The 13,321-nt window shown below is 36.6% G+C and overlaps 2 protein-coding genes across 2 annotated transcripts; one reads left to right on the forward strand and one right to left on the reverse strand.

The window, feature by feature from the left end:
- Positions 1 to 3,288: 3,288 nt before the first annotated feature.
- On the reverse strand, positions 3,289 to 6,935 carry LOC105443619. Its single transcript, XM_011676977.2, has 3 exons — positions 6,221 to 6,935; positions 5,525 to 5,587; positions 3,289 to 4,102 (listed from the first exon to the last, which is right to left on the reverse strand). The coding sequence occupies exons 1-3, from the start codon at positions 6,924 to 6,926 to the stop codon at positions 3,879 to 3,881; spliced, it is 993 nt and encodes a 330-aa protein (XP_011675279.2). The 5' UTR covers positions 6,927 to 6,935; the 3' UTR covers positions 3,289 to 3,878.
- A 1,433-nt stretch (positions 6,936 to 8,368) lies between these two features.
- Positions 8,369 to 12,877, forward strand: LOC100888556. The gene is made up of 4 exons (XM_030977355.1): positions 8,369 to 9,364; positions 10,009 to 10,132; positions 10,719 to 10,789; positions 11,225 to 12,877. The coding sequence occupies exons 1-4, from the start codon at positions 8,965 to 8,967 to the stop codon at positions 11,902 to 11,904; spliced, it is 1,275 nt and encodes a 424-aa protein (XP_030833215.1). The 5' UTR covers positions 8,369 to 8,964; the 3' UTR covers positions 11,905 to 12,877.
- The last annotated feature ends 444 nt before the right edge of the window (positions 12,878 to 13,321 follow it).

A 13,321-nucleotide genomic window follows, 5' to 3' on the forward strand; every position in this document is an offset into this window, starting at 1 on the left:
AAGCTTTAAATAGCAGACGGTACCGGAATATGTATGCATTACTATGCATGCCCATACTCTATTTTGACTCTATTTTTTTTAAATCCATTTATAGCATCTTGGTGTATCAAATTGACATAGGTAGAATTAAATACAGCTATAGTACAAGACCTGCAGTCTTACAATTCATATATTTTCAAGTTTGTTGACTAACAATTAAGGATGTATATCCCCGAGATCTAGCATTTTGCAGATTGTTAATGGGGACAATGTTTCAAAGAGAGACTAATCTTCTTTTTTTTTTCGTCCGTCGTAACGCAGGTAGTACATGTTCATATAATGTTCGTGAATGCTAGATTGCTAGAAAATCGATATTGTTATTAGATATTTATTGTAATGAAGTAATAACAATTGTACTTGAAATAATAGCCCAACAAACATGGTTAGATAACCTATAAGCGAGAAATGAGAAACAAATATTTTAATGACTATAGTATAATGATTTTATTTTGTGACATATATTTTTGATTTGCATTTGATTTTATATCTGCGTTTTTCCAAATATAAAAACAATAATAACTTCATGCCGTGTCAAAATGTTTTTTTTTTTTTTTTTACATAATTGTGCACAGAGATGAATCATTAAGGATCAAATAATATGATATTAAGACAAAATAAATGTTAATTATGACTTTGCATACAGTTTTAGAAACTCGGAGAACCAATCCCGACTAGCACTCGTGCTAACTTTTGGTTCTCCCTTTAACAACACTTTTCATTTTTAAGTTTAAAAATATCCTTTATTTGAATCACTTATACGTTATTGAAATCTGTGAATTTCAATTCCAGCCACAAATCTCTACGTATACTATTAAGTTATAGCTAATTCACAGGTTTGATATGACATGATATATGATTAACTTAATTTGTACATTATGGTTCAACTATGGATATTTTTTTTTCTTTGTAACCCATGTACATGGATATGTATACGACATGTTATTTTTGTTCCCACTTGAATACATTTTGTAACATTGTGTTATGTTGTTGTTAATAAATTCAAATTCCAATTCAAATTCAAATTCAAATTCAAACATATAATAGCGAAACTTAATATTTCTATAACATTATTATATATTTAAAGTATTATCCAAACTATCTGTTGGAAAAAATGCAGGAGACTGCAATCATAAGCGATGCTTTAAAACAATTAGAGAAGTCTTTCTCAATAATGATAAATATTATTATTGTTATCATTTTTATCATTATTCACTATTTTAGAAAATATTTTATCACAATATATCATCTCAACATCTAGGATAAAATTTAAAGTGGCAGGCGAAAGTTCCCTAAAACACTAACCAAAGAGGTAAGGCCTACTGAGGGCGAGATGTCGCCCTTCCAACCCAAAGTTTAATCAGATTCTATGTTGTATAATACCGACTCTGAATGAACAGTGCCTGGTTAGGCCATTATTGTTTTTAGATTGACAAATCAAAACCTTCCTACCTTGGAAAGCGGACACCCACTCCTACACCCGCGGCCTAAATCGGGCCTAACTTTCACTTTCTTGCAAACAGGGGCGACAATGGCGGGGAGGAGGTGACACGTCCCCACATAATGTTGAATAAAACAAAAAAATATAGGAATGCATGATCAGATGAGGTTATGTGTTTCTATCTCTCTCTCACTGGAGTACTATTGATTTCAAAGTTTCCATATTCTGGGGGTAAGAGAACATTTTTTTTTGTCCCGAAAATTTGCAAATTTGGCCGAACGATATTCGTTCAGTTAGGAAGGGAGGGGGGGGGGGGGGGGGGGGGGGTAAGGTCACCTATATGGAGTCACCTTTTTTTTTTAAATAAAAAAACAATTGAGGAGGGGGAGGGGGGGGGGTTTCCTCCAAAACAATTGAGGGGCCCCCACCCCCCCCCCCCCCTGCGTACGCGCCTGCCTACATTGCATCATGATAACAGATAGGCGTATATTTTGAGTTTGAAAACACTGAATGAGATCTGTAAGCTAAGTTGACATAGGGATAGGTTTCATTTAGGATTGACATGAGCTAGAGAATACATATATACATCGGGTTGTATATCTTTTTCATTTCATTTCATTTATTTCTGCAATAACAGTAAACAAAATTACAAAGCATTTTGTTTAACAAAGTCATTCTAATCAAAATATTAACAAACTTGAAATATCCACACTATGGTACATGCAACGCAGTATAAGCATACAATTGACACCCAGAAGATAATTGATTGCTGTATCGTGGAGGAGACCTAGGAAAGTATAGCTTGTAATTTAGGTTCCCTAACATAAAATATCATAGTATCATAAAGTAGAAAATGCAAGGAAAAGATGGGGAAAGGGGACGATACGAAACAAGATTATACATGAAAAGACAAGCACAAGAAAAGGACGCTAAAGTTTGCATCAATCTGCAGCTATCATGCACTAAAAGTTTTTTCTTCTTCAATTTTTGGACCCTCCGACAGGCCATTTATTGAAAATAAATCTCTGAATAACATATTTGAATACTTGTACAAATGAATATCATATAAAACTTCAAAATAAGATATACATAATGAATATAATAAGCGCTTGAAACATCGTAACATATTAATAATAATATGATAATGATAATACTATACATACAGAACATGATAATAAAAACATTATTTAAGAAAACAAACAACAACAACAAAGTTACCGCAAGAGGCGACTCGACTCGTCCAGATTCAGTAAGTGCATAATCCAAACCCAGACGCAGATTATATAAATCATTTATTTATAACAAAAAATAGAATAAAACAAATGATCTATGCGGTGGTAGTTTAATCTGTTATTATTGCAAATGATTCTCATTGCCCTTTTATGTAGAAACTATAATTTATCCAGTTAATTTTGGAAGGAGTTGCCCCATGCTTATATCTCATAATTAAAATATGGAAGGATAAGGGTATTATACAAATTTCGCAATATACTGCAGGAAAGGGTAATTTTTAGATTATCAACTACTCTTTAGATAATAATTTACATGTATATATATATATATATATATAATGTTTTTCTTCAATGAAAGTTTGCTGTCTATGGAAAGACCAAGACATTCCGTTGATACAACTAAATCTATTGAAATATTATTCAGAAAGACATTACCAGATAAAACTGAAACGGTATATATTACTAAAATGCATACAATGGGTTTTCTGAACATTCATTGAAAGCTGCGGAAAAAATCCATTCATTAACACATCTGAGCTCATTGTTGACTTTATTTGATTGAGTATCGTTTTTTTTTTAAATATTCGTGTCATCTGGAAATAATATAAAGGATAAAACAGATGAATTTTGAAAATCATTAATATACAAAATAAACAAAAGAGGCCAGAGAAGTGAGTCCTGGGGCACTTCACATTCACGGAGACAAATATTATAAACATAAATTCAAGGGTCGCCAATTCAAATGGGTGCATGGGGTGACGTTAATTCTTGAAAATATATTCAAATGGATCAAAATTCTATGCATGGGCGTCGATAGTGTGCAAAGTTCTGCAAACCCCTCCTTGTGAGGGGTATTCCCTTATAAATACCCCTCTCGATCAATTCCTCGCATCCCACGATCAGGACAAATGGTTCATCCATTGCTCGCAACAGAAGCCCCTTAATATAATCCATGAACCCCGCCTATATTAATTTTTTAACCGCCCATGGCATTATAATGTACTACAATCAACAAAATTGTATTTTGGTTTTTAATTGGTGCCTGCATATTACATGTGTATTAAATATTCATAGTGCTCCGATTACCAATACCATAATGCTTGTTCTAACTCTTCTCATCTACCTGTTTACTGAGAAATTCATCATCCCTTTACATAGGCACTATTGTCTCATTTTCTTGATCCACCGAATGCTGATGAAATGGCACCAATTATTCTTCTCCCTAAGCCATCAGGGCTCGATTCCAAGAAGGATGCATATCTATCGGAACATTCACCAAGCCAATGAACCATTCGGTTTTTTGTGCCGTCATCAAAAATTAACCGCCCGCCTGATTCACGACTGTATTGAAAGTTGCGGAGTCTGTGAGACTGAGCTAGCTGATAGACTCTACCTGAATTTAATGATATAGAAAAGAAAAAAATTAGAAAAGGTAAACATAGCATGTTTGAATAACTCACGTTTAAATAAATAAATAAATAAAATTAAATGGATTTATAAAAAGAATAAATCAATCATTAACTGAATTGATATAACAAGTTTGACTTCGACCTTTTGGACCCAATATATAATCAATTCATGTTGTCATTCTGTGTTAAATATTTCTAAATTTTGTTTATCATTTCATCCGAGCAACAGAAAAAATAAAGATTTACTAGATTTAGAACGGCCCTGTGGTCATTAAATCTTATCAGCCACAGTCTACTAATTATGTTATGAGCCACGGTATTATAAAACAAGTTAAACAGATATAGATAGACAATATTTCTCTGTCAGTCTTGTACGATCTTTTTGTTACCATTGGCATTTCGTGGCTCGTCATAAACCTCAATATAATTAATTTACATACTTCAGTGCAGTTTGATAAGAATATGCTCAATGAGTATTTTCAAGTAATTGCAATATGAAACAAATGCTACGATTAAAGGGGAGTGTGAAATTTACCCACTGATCCTTAAATCTGATCAGTTCTTTCTTTTATACGACCCATATCAAAAGCAGTATTAATATCCATGTGTCTATCTTGGGCAAATAAGACCAAAATGATTGATTTTCATGATTATACTTCAGTCAAGTATGTTATGATCGCTTCAGTGTATATTTTCAGGTTATCTAATATCTACACTTAAATGAGTCTGAAACCATTAAACCCTCAACTAAATACTTCAGCGATTACTACTTATACACTGACTATGACTCTGATACATTTATTGTTAGTGAAAATCTTAAATTGTTCCGGTTGTTTTTTCAGAGTTGTGTAAAGATGCATAAGGGAATTAATGATAAACTTTAGTTCTGGTAAATATAGAAGAACAGAATTCTCACATAAGCCAACGGAACTTGCCCTGAATGTTCAAGATTACAAATAAATGATATTTGCCAAGGAATGTTGGTAGAAAATGTACAGCAGTGATAGTGGCTGAGTAATGAGCATAGAAAGATAAGGAACTCCGGGTAAGCAGGCCCAACTATGTGCAAATGGGAGTTTTGTTTTTGGTTTTTATCGAAGATGATGCCCAGTAATTTGTTGTGCGTTTGTTTTTATCATTTTCACTGGTTCAAACAACCAGTCTACTGGACGATAAACAATCCAAAATAAATCGTAGGAATTTTCTCTAAAAATACGATTCCCACACCAGGGCTCAAGTTTAGCTTAAATATCGAATCAATTAATATTGTGTCAATACTTACAACGAAGCCTAGAGCTATAGCTCGAGAATTATCTCATGTTTATATTGATTAAAGTCCTAAATGACATGAGCCTTTTGTATGAACATTGAAGGTGATTATTATAATAATGACTCATCCAACTTACTCTCGAAGGCTGACAGGGGGGCTGCAGGAATGGGCATCAAAAGCGCTACATTCATTTTCTCATCTGAAAGATAGAGATGATTATACAAGATATAAAACATTAGATACAAGGTAATTTTGTAAGAGGGCCAGGTTTGTTAGCCTTTCAATGACATAGATAGCAACGTATTTCCGTTCGTGGGGCTAACAAAATGTTCTGTGTATGATTCATAATGTAGAGCAATGTAATTGTACTTGATATCCCCCCAATATTCACCCTTTTTCAGGTAAAAGGGAGTACTGAAATATTGATTCACAAAGAAGACAAAAGACTTGATAAATGGCTGATCGTCAACGAAACGGAGCTAAGTCTTTTGTCATCTCTGTTTGTTGCTACGGCAGGCAGCCAGTGAAAATAATTCGTTTGATTAAATTATGGAAATGCAAGCATTACTTTAAACAAACAGAACTTTGTTATTCCTGGCTCGTTTTTTCCTGATTGAGGTGCGTGAAATATGCATTATTATGAGTTGCATCAAATGAAAGAGGAGGATCTAAGCTTTACAAATATGTGTCATTTATTAATTATTATTCAAATTTGTTAAGGGACATTCCGATCAATATAACATTTAACAGTATACTCGCTAGTATTTGTATTATGAAAGCTGTGGTTCGTTGTGAATTTTCTCGTATTTTAGAACATTTGAATATAACATACACATGTTTTTCAGACAAGCCGACACAGCTCCTTCCACCTTCTGATTTCCATCAGGAGTTGTTGGTTTCCCTACGTCGATCAGAATGGCTGTAAACAAATGCCAGTTCTTTTTAAGGAGTTTCCAGTCGTCCACCGACGCTATCGTCTTTCCAGGGAAACATTGTTCAACATCCTTGCGAGAATCATCATGGTTACCGGAAAGAACCACCAAGGCCATAGGGTAGTCGCCGTAAACAGTTTCTTGTTGACTGGTATTATTGTCGGGTCCATTCTGTACTACAGTAGAAGTCGAGGGGGCACGTGTTTGGGTATTTGTCGAGGTCCCTGATGCACAAGAAGTGCTCATTGCTTGGGAATGTCCTTTACAGCACGTCGTAAGGTAGGACTGTTCCAGGGGGGTTGCTTGAGTTTGACACTGGGTTGATCCTAAGGTATGACCGGAATTTGAATTGTCTTGACTTGAACATGAGATATTGTCAACAAAAGGCAAGTACGCACATGATGACAACAGGTCTGAAGTTGATGATTTATCATCTGCTTCGTCGGCTCTCCTGTGCTTGATAGGAAATTCGTAATTAGTGGCATGAGAAAGATCCCTACTGGTACCATCCTCCTGAGAAGACGTTGAGCAATTTGTAGAGTCTCCTGGCCCTGTCGGTAATCGCTGAGTGTCAGCGGAGGTCAAGGAAGAGGAACTAGTCGTCATCGTTTGCTCCTTATCAACAATCAGCAAAGTAAGATTACTATTATTTGGAGGGCTACTGTCATTTCCCACGATGCTTGAATCATTCGATCCTGTCGAAGTGGAATTAGGTTGTGGAATTTGTTCCTGTAAAAGCGATCCTTGAATTTCAGTCTTGTTGTCGACTCTTGTTGCTCCACCCGCTGTTGTTGACGAATGTGCTTCCAGAAAAGGTATCGGTTTTGCATGACGTGGTGCTTCTTCAAGGAAATGAATAAGTTTAGAAAGGTCTTGAACTTCCATTTCAGCTGGATTGTTGCATTGGATGACGCATTCAGAACACTCGAAGGTGGTTTTCTGAGACTTCCTAAAGACCATCATAAGGGCGGTCCTGGAGGCTTGACTTAAGCTAGTCATGGAGTGAACAACGACAGCAACACGATCGGGACCTGTCGAAAGAAAATGTTGAGAATTGTATAAGGAAAATAAATTATGTTCTTTTATAGGTCGGTTCACATGAAGGTATATGTCAAATGAAGGGATTAATTTTGAGGACAACCTTTTGATGGCTACAATTATACTTATAATGAGACAACACAAAGTAGCAGTGGACAAATATACTATCAGTACAATCTAAATCAATCTTAAACATCCTCAAATAACATCCTCGTCATATAATCCATGAATATACTCTAAATATGTTCTAATATACAGCTTAAAAAGAATCAATAACTTTGCTCACTAGCAGCTTGTTTTGAAATTGAAAATATATGCTGCATTGGCAGATGACATTAGAATATTGTACCTATGTTAGAAATTATTATTTACCAGATAATATTTCAATGTGCTGCATATAAACAAACGCAGAGAAAAGATTATTTGTAAAATTCACCCGTTGTCATGGTGTTTCCACAATCATGATGGGGACACAACAATACTGGAGCCAAGTTCTGCTAGAGGAATATTGGAGCATGTTCCCTCAGGAAAAAATGTGAATTATGTATAACAATTTCACGTGATCTAAGGCATTCTGTAGATCGACCTACAGGCTACAACTATACTTTTCTAGGCCTACAAGCGCGATCTTAGTCCTCACCCACTCCCCCACCCGTTTCGCTTGACACGCTATAATGTGTACGGTTAGTGTGGGTCTGCATAGTTTTATTTTGTAAACTCGTATGGAGAAAATAATGTTGGTGAAAAATGCTTTTGAAATACATGAGAAACACATACCATATTTTTGCTTGAGTTGGGGTAAGAGCTTTTGGTACTTGGCGTCATCTACGTCAGTGATGGAGTTACGACCTTGTGCAATTGAATGCAACAGAACGACGGCATCATATTCTCCTCGCGGTGTGAACGACTGTAAATCTTGGTGCGTGAGCTTCAGAGAAATGCAATTAAATCGAGGATTCGTCTCCGCAATTCCTTCGATAAACTGATCTGTGCACGATTCAGTCGACAAGCTGAGAAATGCCACAGCGATTTGCCCTGCTACCGCCATTCTGGAATACTCTTTCGATTACTCTTACCAAAAACACTTGGTATACTGTTCAGGAACGGGTGAGAAAAAACGTCGTGTTTTGGATCGCGGAAGAAAACTGATTTTGTGGATTGATGTCCTGTACTGTGTCAAGGTAAAGTTTGACGGACGGGATGTCGACGTATCACATGATTGTTTGTTTGCCAGTGGAAGCCCAGCCTTTGGGCGGTACTTATGTCCTCTTGAAGCATGCGCAGTAATTCGACTTCGGATAAAACTAGATGTGCCACGCCTCTCATAGGCATAGCCATTACGTTATAGCTATCCGTAGACAAGATTTTGTCAGTATATCGCTCATCTTGATGTTTGGCTCTTTTTTACCTGATTATTGTAAGCAATTTGTTCGTTAAAAAGTCCTGTGCGATTATGAAATCTATCTTTATGGTCAATGGTATACTGAGCTGGAAGCTTTCTTTGGACTGTGTCTCAACGTATTAAAGCATTTTAATGAAAATCTGCTGGCACCTTTCTCGTCAATATTGAGCAACATTCAGACCTAAGTTAGTATATTCTTGTATTATGTCCAAAGACTTAAAACCGAAAAATCACATGGAAGCGGGGTTATCCCAAAACGACATGCAAGCGGAAATAATTGAGCTTCGTGATATCGTTAAAAAATACAAACCCGGTATTAATGTAACCGTTCCTGACAAAATAAAATTTCCTGAAAACTTATTCATTGGGCTGTTCGGAAGAACTGGATGCGGGAAAAGCTCTCTGATAAATTCTCTTAAGTTTGCTGCATTTGGAAGTCTGAGAAAGGCAAAATGGGTTGCAGTCGCAACCCAAGAGAAGGCAGGTGGTCATACCATGCTCAGAAAGATTGCTAATTTGACCCAATGCATCTACGTCATTGATAACCGAGGACTAGACAACCCGAATGCTGAACAAGCCCAGGCTGAAATAGCAGCACAACTTGGTAAGTTTGTTTAATTTGTTGCACGATTAATACACGATTTGATTATTTTTAGATAAATTGTCATTATGAAGTCATTGTGGGTGCACTTGTCTTAATAGCCATACTTTATGAGGTTATATGAGGTTGATTAAGTGCGATGGAGCAGAGCGACCAAACTTATAAAGGGCTAACAGGACTTCCTAATTGTCTTTTTGTGGCTACCTCACATATCTGTACACCTTTTTCTCCATTCCTTCCTTTTTCTTGATTGGAGAGCACTCGGTGGAATTCACGACCTCTCTTCTCGGGTACTTCATTGATCACCCATTTCCACATTAAACACAACGTCACTGTCATTGTGAAAATAGATTTGATGTAAAAGTTGACCAGATGACTCAAAGGTAAATTTCTTTAAGCTATAGGATCTACCATAAAAAAATGTCACGTGAGACAGTTCTGTCTCTCTGTGTCTGAGTCCAGACGTTTGACCGTTAAATTGCTAGAACATTTTGTGTGTCTGTCTGTATATCGGTGTTGGGGGAGGGGGTCCTGACAGAAATTATCGACAAACATTAGCGTCATCACGGCCCTTCACAAGACTTGCATTATTTGCATGAATATGAAAATAAATGTTTTTATCTACTTTGTTTGTACTTTATATTTAGACGGCCATCGCGGTTATAGTCAACAGGTACAATGGGAACACAAAGGGGGGCAACAAAGATCCAATACACCAGCAGTAAATCTCAACATAGGACACCCGATTACATGTGCTGTCTTCGTTTTCAGGTATCTATGAACGCTTGGACAATGGTTGCTTTAATTGCTGAAATAGTATCCACATAAAAGGTTTTATTTAAAAAACGATGTAACTCTCAAACGCCTTTGAAAAGACTTTTTTTTTAAATCATTTTTTTCAATGTAGATGTTGTAAGATCATTGAGAAATTTTATTGAAAGTACCATGATAAGGAAAATGAAATTTCCATAATTTAAAAAATATGTATTTTTAATCAAATCAAATATTGCTATCCATTATCGCAGTACGAATGGAATTGTTATCATACGTATATGAAATGCACATTGATTTACATTCACTACTTTCAAAAAACAAAGGCATTGTTCTCAAAACGACCAGGAATATTTTCGAATATATAAGCTAACAAAGAATAATTTATAAAGAACTTTTGGGGGGGACTGCTGGTCTTAAGGTCATTACTTAAATGTACTTCGAGTAAATGATCTTTCTGTATTTTCATTATTTAGACAGGAAGACTTTTTCGGAAGAAATCCGACTAAAAATTACCGATTTCATTGCATCACATTCTTCATATATAACTCAGTTTATGTTTGTTTGTTTGTTTGCTTTATTGTAGCGCAATTCACGACATACAGCCCGACTTTGCCGGTCTTAATCTCGTGGTCGATTTTCTACATCGACACCAAGGTATCTTCCAGGTTTATTTTCATTTAGCCCTTTAGTTTGTCCTTATAAGCAGGAAGATTGCGAGGAAAACGCACAAAGTATGAATTTTCTTTTTCTTTTTCTGCTTTACAAAATGTGTTAGATTAATGATAGGGTAATTTCCTGTCTACTCACGGTATCAGTAACTTTCGAGAATTCAACCGAACGTCACATTTTGAAATGTTTGAACATGACAACGACGTGTTGCGTAAGGTGAACATGGTTTCTATGGGATGTACAATAAGGGGTTCATAGTGTCCGACATGCTATGATTTCTTTTGTTTAAAGCTAATTTGAATTAAATAACGTTTTTCTAAAGACGTTAAAGTAGATCACTGCAAAATCCAAGCATTTATTTTTTCGAATAATGGTTGTAAAAATCCAAGTTTCCTATGCTTTTCTCATATATCATCGTAGGATGTTACCCCATTGCTGTCGTCACTCACGTTGATGTAGCCGAGCGAAAGAATATCGACGTTCTCGCCGCCGTGCTCCGGGTATCAGGATTTGGGGACATCTACGAGGTCGCTAACATCACCAACGAGAAGACCAAACTAGATGAGCAGTACCAACTGAATCTTCTGAACCTGATTGAGAGATGCTTAACCATTGGAGATGATACAACTGTCTTCAAGCACTACCAACGTGTGGAGGTGGAGCAGAAGGCGGCCAAACCGACGATGAGTTTGACAGACAAACCAGTGCCAACAGCAAAGGTATCACGTCAAGAGGTTCAAAGCGTCAACAAGACGGAAGAGAATCAGGAGTTTAAAAAGGCGGAGGACGAGCGGAGAGAGATTGAAAACATGAAGAACGACCTTGAGAAGAGGAGGATGGAGCTAGAGTACCAGGAGCGGGATCATAAGATGAGGATGGAGTGGGGGAAGCAGCAGCATGAGCTTCAGATGGAACGACAGAAGCTGGAGTCCCGCGAGATGAAACTCCAGGAAGAAGAGCGGGAACGTCGGTTCCAAGAACAGTTGCGGAAAATAGAAGCAGACAAACGTGAAGAGCTCATGCGCATCATGGAGGCCAACAGATCTAAGGGTCATGGATTCCGACCAGTTATCAATATTCCTGGCTGCCCAATACAGTGATCAAATATTTAAGAATTATTAGAACTATTGTACATACTGCGGCATATTTGTGCATAAACATGTAAATATATTGTTCTTAATTTCACGAAATAAAATAAAATAAATAGTTTGTTTACTTTGGCTCAATGTTTACATTTGTATAGTCCCACCTTTCTCTCCTACCCCCTTTTACTTAAAGTTACACATAAAACTGTGATTAAGAACTAGCTCTTATGAAGAATTTGTTTTCTCTGGTATGCACATTCTACATTTTATCTCCTCATGGACTGGACTGACAAGAGAGATGCTTCAAAAGTGTGAGGCAGAGTGATCATCAGTTGCTACATCAAATCAATATACAAATAATACACATGAGTGAGGGCGTCGGTAGGGATCATCAACACGAGGTAACTTTAAAACAGTCTGGTAATGTTTCGAAGTTACCGAGGGTGGATAATTACATTAGGTATTATTTGTTGTATAAATGTTGTCTTAGATCCTTGTCATTTAGTTGATTAAATTATCCTCATCTCTAACAGTGCATACTGCTTTTGCTTTCATAAATCTACTAACAAAGTAGAGCTAATTTAGAGATGACTTCGAACATTCCAGTATTATCTGATAGCAAACAATGAAACACCCAGTGCAAACAGTTCGAGGGCAGGGGTTATGTTTGCCAAAGAATGAATAAATTTGAAATGAAGGAGTACATGGTTGAAAAAAAATGCATTTATTTATATACATATATATACATTTTATACTTAATATAATAAACCCAACACGAACACGGAGAAGGAAATACTGGGAGAAGCTCACTGGTAACACTCGGAAAGTATCATGATATGAACAATTATAGTCAAGGGTAATCATAATTTGTGTAAGCCATATGTGCGGTTGCCAGATGTATTTGGATATTCAGATAATAAGAAGGACACGGTTAACTTATTCAATCGCTAATCTCACTTTATTTCCACCAGAAATGGAAATTTGGAAAGCATGGAGAAAAAAAGATATAAATGGTAATGAAATAAATGAATACATGCGCAGTTGATTTTTACTCCGATAAGAGAGGGAGTGGGTGGAGGGGGCGTTTGTGTTTATGTACATGGATGGGTAAGTGTGTACGCGTAAGTGTATGAGAGGGGTAGAGGGGAGCGAGAGAGAGAGGGAGAGAGAGAGAGAGAGTGAGAGAGAGAGAGAGAGAATGAGAGAGATAGCGAGAAATAGACAGACGGGAAACACACAAATGCAGGCCAAAAAGGGGGAAGAAATATAGCCAGAGTGGGACATGGAGAACGAGGTGGACGTATATAGAGAGAGTGAGAACAGAGAGAGAGAGAGAGAGGGGGGGGGGGAGGGAGAGACAGTTACATGAGAGGGGCAGAAAAGATGCGAGAGTGAATATAATTGACCGACAGATAATTATTATCCCGGCAAT

The sequence above is a fragment of the Strongylocentrotus purpuratus genome, unplaced genomic scaffold (genome assembly GCF_000002235.5).
Source record: "Strongylocentrotus purpuratus isolate Spur 01 unplaced genomic scaffold, Spur_5.0 spur5_scaffold_9, whole genome shotgun sequence".
In the NCBI taxonomy this organism is placed as follows: Eukaryota; Metazoa; Echinodermata; class Echinoidea; order Camarodonta; family Strongylocentrotidae; genus Strongylocentrotus; species Strongylocentrotus purpuratus.